The 21,790-nt window shown below is 38.3% G+C and overlaps 1 protein-coding gene across 3 annotated transcripts in view; it reads right to left on the bottom strand.

Moving 5' to 3' along the window:
* Nucleotides 1–21,790, bottom strand: part of LOC121513608 (myocyte-specific enhancer factor 2A-like) — a 97,792-nt gene that overhangs the window by 34,625 nt on the left and 41,377 nt on the right. For 2 of the 3 annotated variants that reach the window (XM_041793465.1, XM_041793455.1), the window contains 2 exons: nucleotides 21,050–21,248; nucleotides 12,842–13,045 (listed from right to left, as the gene is read on the bottom strand). In XM_041793465.1, the coding sequence (XP_041649399.1) occupies nucleotides 12,842–13,045; nucleotides 21,050–21,103 (258 nt within the window). In that variant the 5' untranslated portion in view covers nucleotides 21,104–21,248. The remainder of the gene's footprint in view (nucleotides 1–12,841; nucleotides 13,046–21,049; nucleotides 21,249–21,790) is intronic. The other variant, XM_041793475.1, reaches the window with a different exon arrangement.

The raw sequence follows: 21,790 nt of genomic DNA, 5'->3' as shown, positions 1-21,790 counted from the left end.
AGATAGAGGTACCATAAAAGTATGTATCAAATATGCAACATCAGGTGTTAAATGGTTAAAGTTCAGTTAATGACAGAATTTTTTTCCCTGACACACTGATCTAGGAAGAAGATAAAAATCGACTTTATACACAGTGTTAAGGTCAATTAATGACAGAATCAAGGCTCTTAAATCATGAGGGAATTTTTGGAAGTAATCCTAACATGCTTTTTTTAAATCCTCAAATGAAAATGTCAAAAATGTCTGGACAGAAAACTAATGGTTGATAGTCTAATGCACTCAAAACCTTTAATACTCAAAAGCACAGGGCTTGTGTCTTCTACATTAGAACAATTGATATCAAAATCTGTTTTATCCCACAAGCAGGTATGGGGATACATAATCTTTATTGAAACATCTCATTCAAGGGCTTGTATCCACTGTGCCTTTTTGCACTGGCAGAGCATGTTCAATAAAAAACTTTAAGTATAGGACCACAAAAAATGCTCGCAAGATTAGGTGTGTGAACTGAATGTTCTTTAACGTCTTTCAATGCAAGAATAGCAGCTGCACACAGACCAGAAATGCAGCGTTACGCTGATGGAGCCTCTCCACTGAAACATGGCTATCACCGGTCTGTATGCTGCTTTATTACCCAGATTAAAACCTTGATTTACATTTACATTTAGTGTTCCAATTGTTTCATTTTCTTGTCCAAACAAAAACAACAAAAATTACTGTTCTCCGTGTCCTAGGTGCAAAAACACCCTTGGTGTCAACTTCTCTGTTTGTTTGTTCGGTTTTTTTGGTTACTGCATCCTCAGTGCTGCTGGTTGAAAAACAGTTTTTCTAGTGCCAGAACATGTTTTTAGTTTTTTTGGAGAGCCTTCTTTAAACAAAGCAAATATAACACTTAAAAAGCAATTTAACAAACTACGGTCACTATCAGGTCAGGTCAGGTATGGGAGCATTTGTCAGTTCAGCACTTGGCTGAGGCAAACTTGGTCCTGTACTGCTCTGGTCTCCTGATGGCAATTGTCCAGGCGTAAGCCAGGTCCATGCCCCATCTCTCCAGTTATCATCCCAGCTACCCCCTCCCCGACACAAGCGGTCTCCCCCCAGGCATCTGGGCCAGTCCTCCAGGTCCTGGGCACCCAGTATGTGGTGAGCTTGATCAGGCCTGGGAAAGTGCACGTTTTCCCCTTATCAATCCCAGCTTTCCTGAGCACGTCAGCATCAAACACACGGTCTCACAACAATGCTCCAAAAATGTGCCAAAGAGAAGTTATCACAAAGTTCCAGCTGGTGCCTCTGTCCATCAGTCAACGTCCATGCCTCAGAAGAGTATAGTAAGACCAGGAGGACCTAGAACCAAAAAACTGACTTTTTCCTGCATGCTCCGACACGGGGATCAGTGGGTTACACTGCCAAGGTATGTGAACCTATATGCTCTCACCATTCAGATACAGATTCCACAGCAGCATCCAAGTCGCCACCAAATTACTGGATCTTTGTTTTGGCCCCAGAGCCATGCATCCCCAACACTTGAGCAAGTGTCAGAGTGCCACCTTACAGGTGTTGAAGAGTGTAGGAGCTAAGACGCACCTGTGCCTTACCCCAATATTAAGGAAAGCAGTATGGCCAGAAACAAAATGTGTTACACAGCAATAGTAGGTGTTGTCAAGAAGTTCTCAGAAATTTGAAGCAATGAGGCCTTCCAATGTAGAAAAAAGGCCTCTTTTTTCACACCTTTCAAAAGGTGTAAAGTAGAAGTGCTGCGGTGTGACTTAAATCCTCACCCGCTCTTTAAAAGATAAAATTCAAATTCAAATTCATTCGTTCATGTGGAAATGAACTCAAAGAGCCTTGAAAAGACAAAGCTGTGGCATTCCTGTGTGCTTCTGCGTATACTTCTTTAGTATGTATGATCTTTGTATGTGTCACCGTGTGCTTTCTTTCAATCTTTTTTTTAATAAAACATCAGCCTGCCAGATACAAAAGATAAAATCAGGTTATATGTTTTAAAATGGTCCTATAATTTTTTAAAAATAAATTGATTACAAATGCCCCTTCTTAAGAGAAATATTCAAATTGGAGCTAAAAGTTGTGGCTTATATTTTGTTCCAGATGTCAAAATTACAGCTTCACCTCTGTTTTAATACTATAGAAAGTCTGTTGACTCTTTAATGAACCCACTGAAAAGCCATTTATTTAGGCAGGCTTTAGCTCAAGCTGGCTATTGGCTATGGCTCCTTGAGCACTGCCTTCTGCTATGCTTTGTTTCTTGTTTATCTTGTTTTATATTTTATTGTGAAGCAGTTTGAAAGCTGCCACAGAGATGAACTGAACTTAGACAAAGAGAAGCAGGACTGATCGCAGGCTGGCTCTCAGTTTGCAATCCTCACCTTTAAAGTAGCTGCATGTGACAGAGTACTGAGGCCCTGCAGGGGCTATAAATATTACAGCGAGATGAAAGGACTCTTGAGGCTATGATGTTTCTAATGACTCAGACATTATTATTAATGATAAGAAGAGAAAGGAGCCATATTACAACAGCTGGAGTGATAAAGTTTTCATCTGCTCAGGATCAGGAGTTTGCTCCTCTAAGACTCAGGTGTAACTTTAGTCGGCCTTCCAAACAAACTGGAGGAGGAACTGTTTCAAAGGTAAAAATGTTATCGTCTTAAATTCAGTTTTTGTCAGTTACAGTATGTAGACCATTCACTTCACTGTCATGCCTAGTGGAAATCCCTTAGCCTGTAGTTTAGTCATAGCCTGTAAAATACATGGGTGTAGTCTCATTGAAGTCACCCACCAGTGAAGCCATCAGTGATGGAGATGGCCAAGAGTTGACTGATCAATCAGTCAAGTGTCATATTTATTTTATTGTAATTTCATCATCATATAGGTGGATCTAAAAAAAATCTGGATATCATGAAAAAGTGTTTTTTCCCCTTCAGTTTAAGTCAGGAAGTAAAACTTATATATATTTTAAATTCATTATTACAAAATGAAATATTTCAAGACTTTCTTTTGTTTAAATATTGACAATTAATAATGGCTTACAGCTCACAGATATCAAAACTCCACAAACTTGAATATCAAAACATCAGTCCATAAAATGATTTATCATACAGAAATGTTGAGAGTCTGGAAAATTATGATCTTTTATCCACTCAGTTATTAGTTTTAGCTCCTTTTAAATGACTTTCAAATGACTGCATCTAGGCAACGTGGCATGGAGCCAATCATGTGCTGCTGGGGTGTCAGAAGCCCAGGTTGCTCTGATAGCAGCCTTCAGCTCGTCTGTATTGTTGAGTCTTGTGTCTCTCATCTTCCTCTTGACATTTGTCCAGAGTTTCTCTATGGGGTTCAGGTCAGACCAGTTGGCTGCCAATCAAACACAGCTATACCATTGTCAGCAAACCCGTTTCTGGTAGTTTTGGCTTCACTGTACAAGTGAAAAGGAAATCAGCAGATAGAAGCATGAAGTACTCTAAAATCTCCATGTAGACAGAGCTGAATCTGGACTTAATTAAACTACAGTGGACCAACACCAGCAGATGACATTGCACCCCAAACCATCACTGACTATGGAATCTGAAAACATTGGACTTCAAGCACCTTGGATTCTGGGTCTCTCTGATCTTCCTCAAGACTTTGGGACCTTGATTTCAAAATGAAATTCAAAATATACTTTCATCTGAAAAATAAGACTTTGGACCACTGAGCAACAGTCCAGTTCTTTTTCTCCTTAGCCCAGGTAAGACCCTGATCTGTGGTTCAGGACTGGTTTGGCACTAAGAACACAATATTTATAGTCCATCTCCTGCCCCACCTGTGTCGTGACTCTTGATCCACTGACTCCAGCCTCAGTCCACTCCTTGTAAAGCTTCCCTAAGTTCTTGAATCTGCTTGTGTTTGACAGTCTTCTGAAGGCTAAGCTCACCCCTGTTGCTTGTGCACCTTTTCTTACCACACTCTTCCCTTCCTGTCAACTTTTCATGAATATGCTTTAATTCAGCCTCTGAGAGTAGTAGTGACTAGCAGTGACCTTCTGTGGCTTACCCTGTTCGTGGAGGGTGTCAATGACTGTCCTCTGGACATCTGTCAAGTCACCAGTTTTCCCCATGATTCTGGTTATGTGAACCGAACCAGAAAGAGAACAAAGGCTCACTAAACCTTTGTAAATTTGACTTTTCCACAGTGTACATACATCTTGAGATAGTGTTTTTTTTTTGTTTGTTTGTTTTTTAGCTATAAGCTGTAATCATCAAGATTGGAAAAAAAACTTGGAATATTTCACTTCACTCCACTATGTTGTTTTTATCATACAGAAAAAGGAAGCCGCTATAATTTTGGAGGATGGTGGTACAGATTAAATTAATTAGGATGCTTTTAAGTCATCTTTTAAAAATGAGGGTTCCAGTTTGTTTGAAAGTTTATTCCTCCACAGAGCAGTGGAGAGTATTAGGGCACAGAGGGACACAAAGTAGACCCTGGAGGACAGGAGGAGTCTGGTGGGATTTAGTCCAAGATTTGCCGTGCTATATGTGGCTCCAGTGATGCTTGTTTAAACCACGACATCATGTCTGGGCACAGATGACTATCTTAAAGTGTCTGTTTGAGGATCTGAGAGTGTGTGTCTCCTTATCTTCTCAAATGTCAAACCAGGCTTTAGTGAACCTCCAAAGGCATGTGGATCATTGCCACCATGGGGCATGAGCTGCAGCACTAAGCATCTTAACATGTGAAGGCTGATGTCTTGTTTCTGTTGGGGCTGCATCAAAGATAAAATAAGACCCCCTCTCCCCCTCTGGTGAGTCTTTTCCAGTTGGATGTTTGCCCTGAAAGCTAAGAATAGAGCGGGTACGGGAGTGTTTGAGATGTGATTCTACACATCTCTGGTAGATGAGCTCACACAGTCAGTAAACTTTACACTAAATAATTTTAAGAGGCATCCTGTTGAACTTCACTTGAACTACACCACTATGCCGCAGTTTCAGTGTGTTGTAGTTTTCACTTTCTGGTTTGTTTCTCATAGATCTGTGCTCTGCAGGCTAAAACCACTGAATTGCATACCTTGGACAGCTGCTCTGTTGTTCCTGAAATTCAACCCTACTGCACACAAACCTACTTTGTTATTGTGACAAAAGAAACATCTGCTAGATCAGTCGGATATTTAGGCCTTTGATACTTTTTAAGTTGGCTTTTATTGTAGGCATTAAAAGCAAGTTTTCTCCACTTTAACCTTTGATCTTCAGCTGATACGACACTTTTTCTTGAAGAAAAGTGTCTGTAATGAATGTCAAAAGACGGTCTTATCCCGCTAAACTACGACAAAAAAATCCATCATTTTTTATGTTTTGGCAGATGGAATTTGCAAATGTGTAGGGCAGGCTATTAAAAAAGGACAGTTTTTTAAGTTGGGTTATATGAGGAGCAAATGCATTGCAGCCCAGGAACATTACTAAAACAGAGGCAACATGGTATGCAGACAAAGACAAGAACTGAAAATCTTATAAAAATAGCTATGACTGAACCTGACAATGGTTTAAGATCAATTTACTTAAAATTAGCTGAATTACAACTGCAGCGGTCAGACTGCTATGTAGCTTCTATGCCAACATTCCTACTTGCTTCTCATTAAAGGGCTGGACTAACTTGCATATCTCATACTCTGTTGATAATATTCATTGGCAGTACATTTAATAAAGTAATCCAATTAATACAGTCATCATTTAGAGAGTTTCATCTGCTATGATCAGGTGATCAACATGAGATAAAAAATTTTCCTTTTTTGTATATTTCATTATTAAGTTATTGCCATAATCTTTGATTTGCTGAAGATTATTTTGCCTCTTTCAAAATAAAATCATGTTTCTTGTATAGAGACAAGAAATAAAGAACAAGCATAAGACAGAAACCAAACACAAAATAAAAGCACAGCAAACAGCAGGGTGTTGAAGAAATCTTTTGGCCCAACAATTAACCTTAGTTGTATTTCTTAAGGTTGGGCTGTATTATGGTAATACAGTATCCCAGGGTATCTAAAAAAGCCTTAATATTGCCTTAAAAAATGCCTTCTGATTGTGTGTCTGTTTCCAGCAGCAGCACTAGCACTGTGTGTCAAGATGCTAGAAAAACAATAACAGAACTCTTATTTATGATGTAGGCATAATTTCTTAAAAAAAGCTGCCTCAATATTTACTCTTGTGTCACAGGATGGCACCACCATATAGTCTCCTCTCCAGTCAAACTATAAAATATGCTGCTGGTTGTAATGTGATCCAAGGTAATGTGAGCTCAAAACCATTTTAATTTTTCTTTCTGGGGATGAATCCGTGATGAGAAATTATCTGAAATTAAAGTTAAAACCATCAACAACCTTTAAAACAATACAACTTGTGTTAAAATTTTCTGATGGGATATGTGGATAACATTCATCTGTACTTGTTGGTTATTTTGGGTTAAGGATTGAGATTGCCCATTTTTATGGATACCATTATAAATACTCCTCATTGATTTTCTAAGAATAAATGATGACAATACATTTTAACAGAGGGGTAAAGCTTAGTAGGGTTTGAGTTGAAAGGTTATGATTCAATCTGTTAAATCTATTTTACATCCCTCAAATACAAACACATTCCTCATCTTCACAACTGTATTTATTGAATTTTCCCCAAAAACAAAATTATCATTTTCTTGATGGGACATTTAAACACATCATGGAATTCATGTACATCATTCTGATTTCCGAACTGACCTGAACACATCGTACGGAACTGTCTTTCAGTTTGTTTAGTTTGCTAATTAACTGCCAATCCCAAAGAGGCGAACATAGGGAACACTTAATGTGGGACCCACTGAGCCTTCACCTTTCTGCATAAGCCTTGACAAGATTTATATTGTTCCAGTGTCCTTATTGCTGTTATTTTAGAATGTCATTCTATAAACGTCTACCTATTTATGAAATGTGAATATGTATGATGATGCCCTAATCAGCTTCAGGTGATCACTAATCCCAGTGGTCCTCTGATTGGATCATTGAAGAGCTAGCCAGTCTCTTTGTTTGTATAATGAACTGTTTGTATTTTGCAATTATACCTGATGAAGATCAGTTAGACAAAAACGTTGTATCTTTCAATTTGGGCAGGGCAATTAATTGCAAATTAGATTAAATCGCAACATGGCCTGCTTCAATTTTCCAATATTCCCTTTATCTGAAATGTGTCAAAATACTAGCTTGATACATCTTACACCAAATTTTGATTTTTGGGTTTTAAAAAAAGTATAGAACCAGGTCTTCACGGACCTGGGTTTAGATCTCCATCCCTATTTTTGGAGCTAAAGTAGTCTGTAACTCTCTATTACCTTCCTACAAAGTGAAGTCACGGCTGGAAAACAAGAAATATTAAGGTCTATCTGCTTGAAAGCACACAAAAACTTAAGTTCACATTTCTACATCCTGTCTAATAATAGTTTTGGATTATTATTTCCCATAAAACCTCTGAGAGGGAGGGAAGTAAAAGAGAGCACATATGCACCATTGCACACAGAGGGGCAGAGCAGACAGGGGGAAGTTCATGGGAAGGTTTCTAAAAAACTGGGTACTGCCAAATCCTAGTGTTAATTACAAAAGCTGTCAAATGAAGCTAAAATAGTGAATAAAACACATTTATAGATGAGGATGAATACTGATCACTGATATTTCCTGACATTCATGTCTTTATTATGTTCAAGTACAGATTGTGGAACAGTGGGTCTATTTCGGGGCCCTTGCTGGCGTATGTTTGACCAATTGTTTATGATAAAATGTCACTAAAATTCATTAATAACTACAATTAGTAATGACAATCTCAATATTGATTTAAACTGCTATTACATTTTTGTTACCACGGATATTTGTATCCTGCATCAATGACATAATAAGAAGCAGAATTGTGGGTTAGTAACAAAAGAGGGAGTTTAGACTTCAGTTTGCCTCTAGAAGATACTTAATATCCCAGACAATGCACAGAGACACAGTTGTATGTTGGACATGTTAACGCTGCAGACTGCTTGTGTGTGACAAAGAAACATTTAATCCTTTGTGTGTTTGAATGTAAGAGATAATCATCAGCAAACACCAAACACCGACAAAGAAGCCACAGAAGCTTTCTGTTGATCCCTCACCTCGCTGAGAGTCTGTTTCAGCCTGTGGGGGTTTCACTTTACACATAGTCAAATATTTTGTCGAAATGTTGCAAATTGACACACCAATATGGAAAACATCAACCCTCTCACTTTCCATGCTTTGTTTTATTCATCCCGTGCATCTCTGTGACACTTGAGGGTTAAAACAAATAAAGGCTCATAGCAGGCAAATCAAGGCTGGCTAAACGCTCACAGAGATGACACAGGTGCTTGCTTATGGTTCACAGCAGAAGAAAAAACAATACAGCTAGGATCATTATGGCCAATATAAAGGATGTATGTTTACAACTTTGACCACAAATTTCTCTACAGCCAAGAGGATGAATTCAGCCTTTAACAGCTGTGGTTGCACTGTATCATGTGCACATTTCTATTCAACTCAAAAAAATCTTGAATAAAAAGCAAACCTCTTGTTCAAAAAAGTAAAGACGATACACAAATACCAAACATCCATTCTTCATGATGTACAGCTCCCTTCCTAATCAAGTCATTCCTACTAAATTGTTTTAACTGATCTGAATTCAGTGGTTCTTAAATAAAGAAAAGCCAAATTTAGAAAAAAAGGCTCTTTTAAAGTGTATTGGACAATATAACAGGGATTGTTTTTGGGTCATGGCTTGCTCTCAATTACAAATCCCTATCTTTGTGACTTTCAACCACAATAGACCTAAACAGAGTCCAAACTAACACCTGCCCAGGGCTGAATGTAGGCAGACTTGGCTGCTAAATCTTGGAGGGCTATTTGCCACATGGCAGTGACAAATAGCCACTAGTTTGTAAAATGTTTCTCATACAAACAGTAATATTTGCTTTGACTCCATGATCTGTAATTGGTTCCAGATCTACCTATGGGATTGTTTACAATGTGTGAAAGCTATTCAGAGTGTTTACCCTTAATAAAAGCTGCTCCACAGGGCTGGTACTGATACTCAAAGAGTAACTGTTTATAAATATCTTGGGATCATTTACATTTAATGGCACATTGATTACCTTGTTTGCAACTTTTGTCAGAAACTTGGTTTCTTGTAAAGAAACAGGTCTATCCTCCCTTTTAACAGTAGAAAAAGTGTTATTGAGGCTGTCTTTATGACTACGGCGATATCGTCTACTAACATGCAGCTGCTTCCACTCTTCAATCTCTGGACTCTGTATCATTCTATTCTTAGATTCATTGCAGGAGATCCTTATAACACTCATCATAGTGTTCTGTATAACAAAGCTGGTTGGTCTTCTCTGGCACAGAGGCTTGATAACCACCTGTATATCTTTACTATAAATCTCTTAATGAATGTACACTACCTTATATAACATCAATGCTAAACTGGTCTTCTGGACTTTACCAACCTTGCTCTACTGACGGTCTAAAGCTTCAGGTACCACAAGTTTACTCTGAAGGAAAATCCACTTTTAGCTTTTGTGCTCCAAATGTGGAATCTTTTACAACACACTTAAGATTAACACTCTCATTTCCCTGAGACAATTTCAGTCAGTTCTTTCAAATAATTTCACTTCAGTTTGTGATTGTTTCTCTGAGTAAAATATTTATTAACTGTGCTAATAATCTGGAATTTTACTTTTTATTATCCTATATCTATTTATTTTTTAGTTTTGTAAATCAACATCATTGTAAATGAGGGGAACCTCAATGATCCCTGAGCTTTAAATAAAGGCTGATGATGATGATAATGATGATGAAGTAAATCGATGGGCTCTCATAGAGTCAATTACATCCCCATTACAGTTTTTCTTAATTGTCTTAATGCAAAAAAAAGGAACTATGCACAAAATTCTAAAAACTTGAAACTCTTTTCATTCACTGATTTCACTCTGATATCCCCTCTGGGGATCAGCAAGTATTATCTTAAATCAACTTTGCACATCTCAACACAAATTTCATCACTTAGTGCACTTTGTTCACCTAAAATCACTGGCCTTTAAAATGCAACACCCTGATTATTAATTAGTCTGACTTATATCGCTCCTCTACATATTCAATGGGACGAATACTTCGATCATGTGTAAGAGTATAAGAGAGGCCTGAAGGCATGGTGTTAGGGGAAATATGGAGCACTCCGAAAACAGGGACAGAAGAAGAAGAGTGAGTAACAGGAGGTCAACAAGGCCACAGAGGCCAAAGAGAAGGAAGAGGAAGGGAAAGGCATGCAAACAAGATGCGTATAACTTCAGTGGGCCTTGCAGTCATTGATCATAATTGTGGCATAACCAAGACTAACGCCCACGGACATAGTCATTCAGTGGTAAATGCTTCAAGTAGAACTGTAAATACTGGTTCAAGACAAAACAAATGCCACTCTAAAATTAAATAATAAAAAAGACACTTTGATGCATCTTAAGATGTAACATTGTCATGAAGCCAAAACAGCATCTGAACTTTTGAATTTGACATCAGCATATAACAACTTTTTGTTTTGTTCTGGGAGTGAGTTGAGAGAACCTTCTAGTTTCTGCGTATGTAATTAAACATTTGTAATATATGTAATTCATTAATTATTTATTGTGGATATGTAATTAAATCTGAGATTTCTGAATCTTGACAGTTATTTGCAAGTTATTCAATTTTTTTAACAGCTTGTTTATAATTTAATATGTTTTAATTACAAGAAAATTCTTATGTCCATGCTGACAAAGTGAAACAATTCATACCAGTGTCTTGATTTTAAAATGAATGTGAAGAGATGTATCTTGACTTTCAGATTTAACATTGAAGTCAGTGCTGCACTGCTACCAATGTGGTCTGAAATCACCTGGTATACATCGTGTTGTATCATGTCGTGTCATAGTGGATCAAATCAGATTGTGATTTTCCTTATAGCGCAATCTAGATTTAAAAGGAAGGTTAAGAATTTGTGATTTTGGTAAGCTAGAGTCAACTAAGGGCAGGAAAAACTGCTGAAAACGTGTCTGCTCTCCTCCAGGGACTCAGGAAGAAGGAAAAAAGCACTTTGAAAAATAAACACAGTTAATTTGGGAAGTTTTTGCTTCCTTTTTGCAGAGAGTTTTCTTTTTTTCAGCATTTATGAGGGAGAGAGAGAGGAAGGGAGAGAGCGCATGTGTGTGTTTGAGTGTGAGCAGAAGCAACAAATTCAGGCTCTCAGCGAGACAAACACACATTAGAGACTTACATAAACAGGCAGAACGTGAGTCACAATGACCATTCATTTTTAATGGCAGCAGCAGTGAATGCGTGCTGTAAGAGACAGTACAGCGCTGCTCAGGGACCATGATGCAACAGTACCAGCGTCAACACCCTGATGACGCTGCAGGACCCCACAAAACCGGATAACAGCTGGATCTTATCTCTGTCTGCGTCTCCAATGGGACAGGATGACTGCTGTGTAAATACTTCATAAACAGTCTCACAATCTAGTCCGAAGACCAACCTGTGGGCAGGTTTTTTTTATTTATTTCATGAAATTTCATGATGTGATATTTTGGTTGTCAGTTCTAATTATGCCAGTACAGCAAAAATCTATTTGTGAGTCACTTCCTCCATAACAAAACCAGATTCACTGAAAGTATAAAGGTCTGACAGCAGCTATGCATAGTCATAACACATTCATTATATTTTTTCTGTTTGCGCCAAAAAGTTTCCTATTTTAATTTGAACCATTATAGGATCGTTTCTGTCAACTAATAAAGTCTAAAAAGTCCATTCTTCTGACTAGAAATGTTTTCGTTATATTATATCTCTATGTAATCTCATATTTAACTGACAATTTCAACAATATTTGCATTATGTATACTTAAGATGGGATTCCAGGAACAACCAAGCTCAAGTAAAGGCTCATTTAAGCTTCCTTTGGGTTAGAATAGATCAATAGGTTTTAAATGATTCAACCTTTATAACCCCAACCATCATGTGTCCTTTCCATGGAGTAGAAGTTAAAAGTCATCAACCAGAGAGTATGCAACTGACATTCAGTTTATGGCTGATACCTGCTCAGGTGCTTTGTTGTATATCATTCATTTGTTTATCATTCCTAGGTAATTCTCACAACATTTCCATCAAAAAGTCCCTCCATTCTCCAGTTGTTTTCTTTGTTGTGTTTTGCTGTTCTGCCTTGAACTGCCAGGTGCGCTACTCAACATCACCACAACAATTTCCCGCGGTATTACAGTGTTACGTCCATGTCCGTAAGAGTCGAAGACATGCAGAAATGCAGATGAAACTAGAAAAGCACTTGGAAAGCGCAGACCTCCGCCATTAGCCCTATCTCCCAATAGTGAAGAATCCTTTAAAAAATTCTTGGATCCAGACGGTGATCCGGATCACTCCCAAACTCTTATCAGTTCTTCCTTATGCCAGTTCTGACATTTTCTGAAAATTTCATCAAAATCCATCCATAACTTTTTGAGTTATGATGCAAACAAACAAACTACCAAACTAACAAACCCTGCCGATCACATAACCTCCTTGGCGGAGGTAATAAACACAGACAGGAGGCTCTTCCCATATCTATAATCATATTGAAATTAGAGCATAAATTTGATTTAACAAAGATACAAAGTTGAATTTTTCCTGCACGTATAAATACAACTTTTCAGAATATAACACTATTTCTTAGGACATAGGCTCTCTAGCATTAACACTGGCATGATGACAGAATAAGGAGACCAACTTTTAAACTAAGATACAGCCACTCACCTCTACAATGTCAGAGTTGGTCCTGCTCTCATGGGGTTCATTGTACTCGGTGTATTTCAGCAGGACTTTGTCCATGTCGGTGCTGGCATACTGGAAGAGTTTGTTGGAGCTGTTGAAGATGATGAGGGCAATTTCACAGTCACACAGAACACTGAGCTCGTACGCCTTCTTCATCAGACCAAACTTCCTCTTCATGAAAGTCACCTAAATAACAGAAATAAAACAAAAATGTTAATCAAAGAAACATGAGCTAGTCATTAACACACAAGAGACAATGTAGAGGATAATTGTCAGGATGAGTACTAGAAATTATCCCTTTTCAAAACCATAATTCAAACAGAAAAAATAAGCTGTTTAAATGAAGCCAGAACAAGCTTCTTCACATTTCTCTCTTGATTTCTATACATCATCCCGAGCATCCTTGACACAGGTCTCCATAGCTTGTACATGAAAGGCACCATGTTTTAATGGGGGTGGTGTGTGTGTGTGTGTGTGTGTGTGTGTGTGGGGGGGGGGGTGGGGGGGGGGGGTGTACTGAAATTTTATCTTTGGCACAGGCTTAAGTCTCATTGCATTGACTAAAACACGGCAGTGCTGATATTCAGTACATTATAACCTCAAATGTGATATTGCAACAGTTCCCCAGAAAAAAAAAAAAAAAAACGTGTAAAAAGTGTTGAAAAGTAAAACCGGGGCGTATATTCACTGGTTGGCCCATAGCACTGTTGCTCCAGAGGTTGATAGTCCTGTAGCACAAGACGAAACTTGTAGCACAATACACAAAAAGTCTGTTACATCTCTAAATGGCCACAACACAAATAAAACAAAACTAAATCTGGACCACAGGCCACAGTTTTAGACACCACTGATGGAAATTAATTATACTACAGTTAAAAACTCTAAGAGAAAGCATCTATTTTGTACCATTTGACAGGGTCCTGGCTAATATTTATAGTCTTATTTAAAAGAACAAACCTCTGCTCTCTCAAACACATAGTAACAGTAACTTAATTAGAAGGTAACATTCAGGTTACAAGTTTCAAAATAAACCTGTAACCTAAAGATGTTTTTACTCTAACAATATGCTGCAATATGGTGCTGCGCTTTTTAACTCCTAACGGTCACTATCTCTGTCATCTCTCCTTCTGTCTCCATCATGTACTGCTGTCCGTCTGTCCACCTGTTTCGTATGAGATGACTACGTTAAACGCAGACATGTATTGGCTCGTTAACTAAACAACAGCACTTGCAACATCAACAGAGAGTTATTTCATAAACAAACCTTTAATTAGAAGTTAGTTTAGAGGCTGACCACTGTGTCATTCTCTGACTCTAACCTGTATAGGGCCATGCGTAAAATAAAAGAGGGTTTGGTCGAGCAAGTCGAGAGAGAGAGAAGCAGAGGATAATGGGGAATTATTCTGATTGATGCTCATATTTAACACCGTCCAGCCTCTGGCCCTTAATAAAAACCCTTTGGGTTTGTCTAAGGCAGGGCTCTTAAACACGATGCCTACCTATATCATGTATACCTTGAGGCGGCCCCATCTATCACCTACAGCAGGTGACATCCTGGCCATCGTGTCAGCTGTGGCTGCTCCCGCTCCACATGCAGTATCCGAGTAGATCAGCAGTTTCTGAAATACTCAGACCAGCCTGTCTGGCACCCACAACCATGCCATGTTCAAAAGCACTTAAATTCCCTTTCTTCCTCATTCTGATGCTCCGTTTGAACTTCAGCAAGTCATACTGACCACGTCTACATGCCTAAATGCACTGAGTTGTTGCCATGTGATTGGCTGATTGGCTATATGGGTTGATAAGCAATTGAACAGGTGTGCCTAATAAAGTGGCCAGAGAGTGTTTATGTCACACTGTCCAGTCCTGGGAATGGGGATAAAAATTTGGCAAGAGCAACTCAACTAGTTTCACAACTAAAAAACATAATATGTAAATTCTGCTGCAGCAGGCTCTCATTCAAAAGAACAAAAAATGACATCAAGAGTAGGGGAATCATGGGGGTAATTCCCCGCTACTCCATCCCCCCACCCCTCAAAATGAACTGACACACATGAGTTGTTTGTTCCAAGGAATAAAGCATAGCTACAGTATTAGTCAGCATACTGTGCTATCATCATAAAGTATTATTAGACTAATGATACTGTGGCCAACTCATGTTTTCTGTTAGCTTTCAGCTTCAACACACAGACAGAGGCTCAGATGTGCCAATTTAACTGATGCTGATTTAACTCTTGATAGTCCTGGCAGATGTTCCAGTGATGTGGCTATAGAGGACTCTTGTTTATACTGTCACATAATGTTAAACGTGCAATTACACCGCTCACTTCCCTATTATAAGAATTAACTAATGGTTGCAGACAGCAACCATCATGCCATCAAGAAAGCGTTCATTTTGGTTTCATTTTTGCTGTTGCACTTACCAACACGAAAACCTGCACACACATTCTGACACTGATAAAATTGATTCAAAGTATGTCAGTGTCACCCAGGAAGGAGGCGGAGGAGGTAAGATCTGACACACAAGAAGAAGGGAGGCACACTGGTTTGACTTGCATGATAAGATACTGATTAGCTGTTTCCAAATTTGTGACAGGGTATGATACATATGTTATTCCCCTCCTCTTGTGGTGAATTTTCCTCAATATTTCCTGCTTTGCTCTCAGATCAGCTATTCTAAAAAACACAAGAAAGGTTGCTGAGAGGAAAATGTCTGAAAAATGTGGCCCTTATTGTTCACACATGTACAGTTTTATGTGTACAAGAATACAGCACCTACAGTGTTGACAAATGTGTGTGGAAAAATATAGAGAAATATTTTCCCTTCCTTGATGACGACAATCAAATGTTATACTTGGACACCATACAAGGCCTTGTTTTATCTGAAAAAACCTTTAAAACACAAGGCTACAAAGCTGTATTATATACACTGTCAGTAATAATATCACCACTTTGAGGCCGAAATAAAATTATGGTTGTACAAGGCAGATCTCACATTGAACCCACACACAACTCAAAGAACACACGGATCATACTTTCTCCTTGTTTTGGTGTGCAGCTGACTCCCTGCAGTGACTCATATTTATCTGGCTACGTCCTCCTTCCATCAAGACTTCTGGGATCCTGACTCATGACAACACTCATCTAAAAAAATGCCTTAAACTCTCACACCTCTCACCTCCAAGACTTGCAGCAGTGTTGTATAAGTATCTGGTGTTTAGTTTTCACGTCTGCCTCCACACAGCCCTGAAGCTAATACACTGTCTCCAGATATCTGCTAAAAGGCCGTCAAAAATTTTAAACTCAAATACTTTATGATACCTTGTGTTATGAACAATCTCCAATATTTCATTGATCAAGAGTGTTAAGAAGTATCAAAGCTTTGTAAAGCTATAGATCTTCACCCACTGAGACAGAGAGCATTATCTAACCTGCACAAATACGATGGCAATATTTTGGTGTGCAGGACATCAAGAAATGACTCAATATTGGGTGTTGACAACATACATTATTGTTAAAGAGGTATTAAAAGATTGTTTAATATCACTTGCATCATACTGAAGTATAAAATACTAGTACTGTGACAATCCTAGATTGCGTTGATTGATAAGTGCAAGTGTAATGCAATACTGTATGTTACAATAAAGTACCGTATAACACGATAAAATGCTGTACAATATCGTATAATATTATGCAATACTATATGATGGAATATGATATGATGCCATATGATACCATCTAGGGATTATAAGACCCCCCTATTAAAATTTCAGTTTTTACAAAGTAAGGTTATATCTTAGATTCTTACATTATTTCTACCAGGGTCAAAATCAATTGCACCCTTTTGATGATCTTTGATGATTTCTTTGGTTTTTGCTATGATGCTTTTTCCAGTGACAGCTCAAACCTTCACAAAAGTTTTTAGACTGTATGTAAAATGTAAGATAACCCTCAGTTTAACTTGATTTTACAAGCTTTGAGCATTACAAAGCTAAAGTAAACATTGCATAACAGTGACTTGTGCTATGGTTTAAAAAAGTTAGCTCTAAAGGGAGCTAATAATTTTGAACCTGCTAGTTTTTGTTTTTGAGGGAAATAATTTCATTTCATTTCATTTCATTTCTGTGTAAGTAAAATAATGTAAGCAGTTAAAACAAAACTAGGATGCTTTGAAAAGCTGTGTTAAATCCCGTGCTCTTTTTAACAGCACTTGGGAAGTACTCCATAAAATGTGATATTGTCAGTGGAGGGGTGGGAGGGTGGTTGGGAAGCTGGGGGGTGGGGGGAAGGGAATAATTTTATCATCATCCGTAACACCAAACAAAATTATAGGATTTGGTGAGATACAATATGACAGGATACAATGATACAAAATGATACCATACCATACAATTGATATGACAGTAAGCAGAATGATATGATACAAAATATAAAGATACAATATGACATAATGCAACACAATACAGTACAATAAGATACAATATGACATAATACAACACACTACAATACCATACGATGCTATGTAGTACCATAAGATGTCATACGTTACTATGTGATACATGATAAAATACTATAACGCAGTGGTTCTTAAATGGTCTGGCACAGCATCCCAGGCAAGTTTAGGTGTGCCGTAGGAATTTGTATAATCTTATGTTATCACTTAAACTATAACAAATTGAGTATATAGCATTAGCTCAAGCAGACCATGGCTTCAAGCGCTGCTATTACATTGAGATCAGCTGATCTCACTGAGCTCTCATCAGCTGACTGCCAGCTGATTCTCGCTAAGTGTCCTATTGGTTAAATGCACACATGCAGCCATATTTAAGCTACTTTGGCTACCTAGTCTTTGCTGCTCCCTCTGCAAGCTGCTTTTGAAACCCTCCTCCACCCCAGCTCCTCCATGATGCGACATCTGACTTACTCAGTGTCTTTCTGTTGTCACCGATGCCTGCTCTGCTCTTGGTTTTTGGCTGCTTCTCTCCCTGCCTCAGGCTTTCCTTGTAGGCACAAGAAGAGTAGGAACATGTGCTGTTCCTGCTTTCCACAAAGGCTCGAGGAAGGGCAGCAGAATAATAGAACAGTCTTACCACCATATACAAATGACGGCAATAAATACATAATAATAGCTGCTATTAAAATAAAAATGATACAACTGTGACCAATGTGGGTTTTCCTTGACTAAGTGGTCCTAACTGAGCTGGAGATACTGTAACATACTGTATGTTAAGTAAAGAGGTTATTTTAAATGGAAATGGATACAGTGTGCCTTGGGCAAGAAAAAGGTTAAATGACTCTGTGATACAATATGATGCAAAGAAACAGGAATAATATAATGCAATACAGTACAATACAATATGATATCGTACAAGTCTTCGCAGGCTTTCTTGTTTTGGCTAATTCTTTTCTTCACTGTAAACCGTTTTTACAGTCAGATAGCCAACATAATCAGCGTGAGGTCTGTAGCCTCTGTCAGCTCAAACTTGTGTCTTAGTGAAATATGTTATACCTGGGTACTCACAGCTGCTTCCCACTTCCAGCCCCCTTTGGAGGCTTTTATCCAGAGAGGTGCAGAAAGTTCCTTTATATGCATGATAGCACCTTGGCTTTTTATATTTTATAGCAGAGGGAGCCAAGAAGAGAAGGAGCATAAACATTTTAACACCATCCCAATAGAGAGAGGCTGCTATAATGTCATATTTTGTCTCAAGAACAGTTTAATTTGTTTCTGGAAATGTCAACTGAGCCAAGTGTTCTCTGCAAAACGGCTTCAACCCCAGAGATTATGAGTGAAGTCCATGTTTAACCAAGCTGACCACTTGCACTAACATAGGAAACATTTAGAGAAGTTGACCGAATTAAAGCAACTTCTCTTAACAGTAGCTCAATTATTCAATATTGCAATATAATGTATAATGTTGTGCTCTCAAATATATGCATGGATACAGATGTTACAGAGCTGATATGGTCACAAATGCTTTGATGGCAGATTTGAGGCTCATCAGCCTCGGCCCCATTAACTATACAGTTGACAGGCTGCAGCAGAAGGCAAACTACATGATGCAGTGCACATTAGAAATCTAAAAAAAATAAGCATGGATGAGAAACTCTGCCAAAAAAGGCGAATACTCTGTTATGCTGAATTTTTGTAAACACCAAAGAGTCTGGATTTGCACGGCATAAAATCCGCTTATAAAGCAACAGAATTTTGGGCAGTCATTGCATCCATTGTATTTAAGTTATTCATACTTTTAAAAGCTGGTTCATTAAAATGCAGATAATGCCCTCTGCTGGATAAAGAGTGTGGTGACATATTTCTGTCACACTGACTTAAATTGTCCATACTAGTACTGTGATCATAACTCTAAAGATAACAAAGGATGAGTTTTTAATAGTTTTGAACTACATACATAACTTCGCTTCATATTCTGTATGTTGATTAATAATGTGATCATTCTGAAAAAGGGAAAAATAAGCTAATAAAACTTGACCAATTAAATAAGAACACAAGCCAACTTCCAAAAATAGAGCACTAGAACCTAAATATAAAGCTCGCTCTAGTGAAGCAAGTCAGCCAAAGCTGTGTCTCTCTAAAAAACACTGGCAAAGACAACCAAACATCAAATATAAACATCAGCCTAGATATTTATTTTCCAGCCACATCCCTATTTCCAGAGCCTGTGCCTTCCTTCCAGACAGGCTGGTATTTGTTGTGCTGTTGGGGGTGATATATATAGAGGAGACAGACAGAGAGGGATTCCAGTGGCCAGCAGTGTGGCTGCACGAGGAGACGGTGAAGAGAGAAGGCCACTGTGTGTCCCTGACACTGACCCACCCTGCTAATGACAGGGTGCTGTCCGGACCCAGCTAACCCCAAATTACTGCCCTAGCCACCAGCTGTGACCGCTGCACTCTCCAGAGTAAAACAGCCTGGAGGAATCAAGGGCTTCTGATGGAAACATAAGAGGATCATGGACTGTTCCTTGAGGGATCCCTTCAAAGTGTGAATAAACCTTTTAAGACATGCAGTAGGGATGTTCCTAGGTGACTAATCAAAGTTAATAAATAGAAATTTAATCTCAGAACAGTCTCAAAGTAAGAGTATACACAATTCATTCAAGGATCAAGGGTAATTTCATCATCCCCCAAGGACAATTTTCTGCACAGCTAGCAGTACCACACAAACCACTGCACAAACTATAAGGAGACGTAGAATAGAATAAATGCAAAATACTATAGAAGGAGAAACGATGCCAGTACATGAACAAAAGAAATATCACAGTTGTAAACACAAGATCGCAGAGTCTGTGGGTCAAAGTATGGCCAATGTTAGCAGTGCTAGCATCACCAGCATTCAGACCTCTTGTCATATTAATGTCCACATGCCTGATTATGCATTGCTCTGATCAGCTGCTGTATGCAATTCACGACAGTCCACCTACAACTTTATCTCAGTTTTCTCGCTCAAAGTACAGCAATACCTCTCTGAGCTACGGGATGTCATCGGTCTACTGTGCTGGTTTATATCCGCTTAAGAGAGTGTGAAGAAAAAAAATACATCCATTGGATTAACAGCAGCTAGCTGTGTGTCAGCTTCAGCACATTTAACCAAATGCAATATATGAATGATAAGCTGAGCTGGCTAGTGGTGCTGGTACTGACTAATGAGGATGACCACATCTAACCAACCAGCTGACTAACTGCACACATCTCTAACTTATTAGAAAACTAACATATAAAGAACACTACACAAAACAACAAAAACATGTAAAAGTACTAACTTAAAGATGTAACTGCTGCAGAGACAGAAATGTATATTTTGTCTTATAAAGGAATACAGACTAAGGCAGTGAGGAAAAAGTTTTTAAGGTATGCAGAAAGGCGCTGATTATGCATTACATGAATATATGTGCAGAGGTATCAATAACCCACTTTGTTTGTTTTCTTCAAAAGAAAGCAAATGGTCCATTATTCCCCTATCGATGATGTCACTATATTGGTATATCTAATGATCCTGACTCCACCAGAGGACTTGTAACACCAACTTTGACAGCATCCATCCAGTTCGCTTCAGCAGTAAGGTCACTGTGCTGCATGGATGAGGTGGAGGTCTTTATGGGTTTCTCTATAAGCAAAGGATCAAACTAGATTTCAAAAATGTCAACAGAGATACAAGGAGAAGAGACTGACCTGTCGGTTTCTTTCATCTACAATCCGAGTTATCTGGATCTTCTTCCTCCCCATTGTAAAAACTTCCTCTCAGCAAAAAAAAAAAGAAAAAAAAAAAAAATCAACAGGCTCCAGGTGGTCAAGAGTACACAACAAACAATCCTTATAACATAGCTCCTCTGTCAGTTCTGTCACTCCAGCGTCAGTTTTGCATGGCTTCCTGAAAAAGAAAAAGAAAGACACAGAGACACTTAATCCACAGTGGAATATATATGAGCAAGTGCATTAAAAGAAAACTTACATTAATCTTATTAAGCATGAGCAAAACTTAACAAGCATGACAGATTTTTGACACTTATACAGATGGAACATCAAGACCTGCAGACGGTTCCTGAAAAGACTATCATTGCATTCTGGTATGGACAAAACATTGTCCTTGGCAGGTGATCAAGGAACACTGGATAAGTGAGATACTGGTTTATTTTCTGGAGAAAACGTGTACTGCCTGCTCAAGGGCTAGAGCACAATAGAGTAAATGCCATGCCAGAATTTTAAAAGCAGGTATTAAACATTTAAAATTAAAACATATTTTTGTTTCTATAGGTCGGTGTAAAAACTGTCAGAAAATTGCAAGACAACAGCTGTAGCATGTCAATGTTAAACAAATCTATCATTTCTGTTACACATTGGCTGCCACTTCTTTTGCTCCATTTGTTTTTAAGAGTACATACTTTTTAACATCTTTAAAAAGTAGCAAACAAA

Source organism: Cheilinus undulatus, linkage group 1 (assembly GCF_018320785.1).
Source record: "Cheilinus undulatus linkage group 1, ASM1832078v1, whole genome shotgun sequence".
NCBI lineage: Eukaryota > Metazoa > Chordata > Actinopteri > Labriformes > Labridae > Cheilinus > Cheilinus undulatus.
Note: the sequence above shows the minus strand (reverse complement) of the source record. Positions and strands in the feature narration are given on the sequence as shown.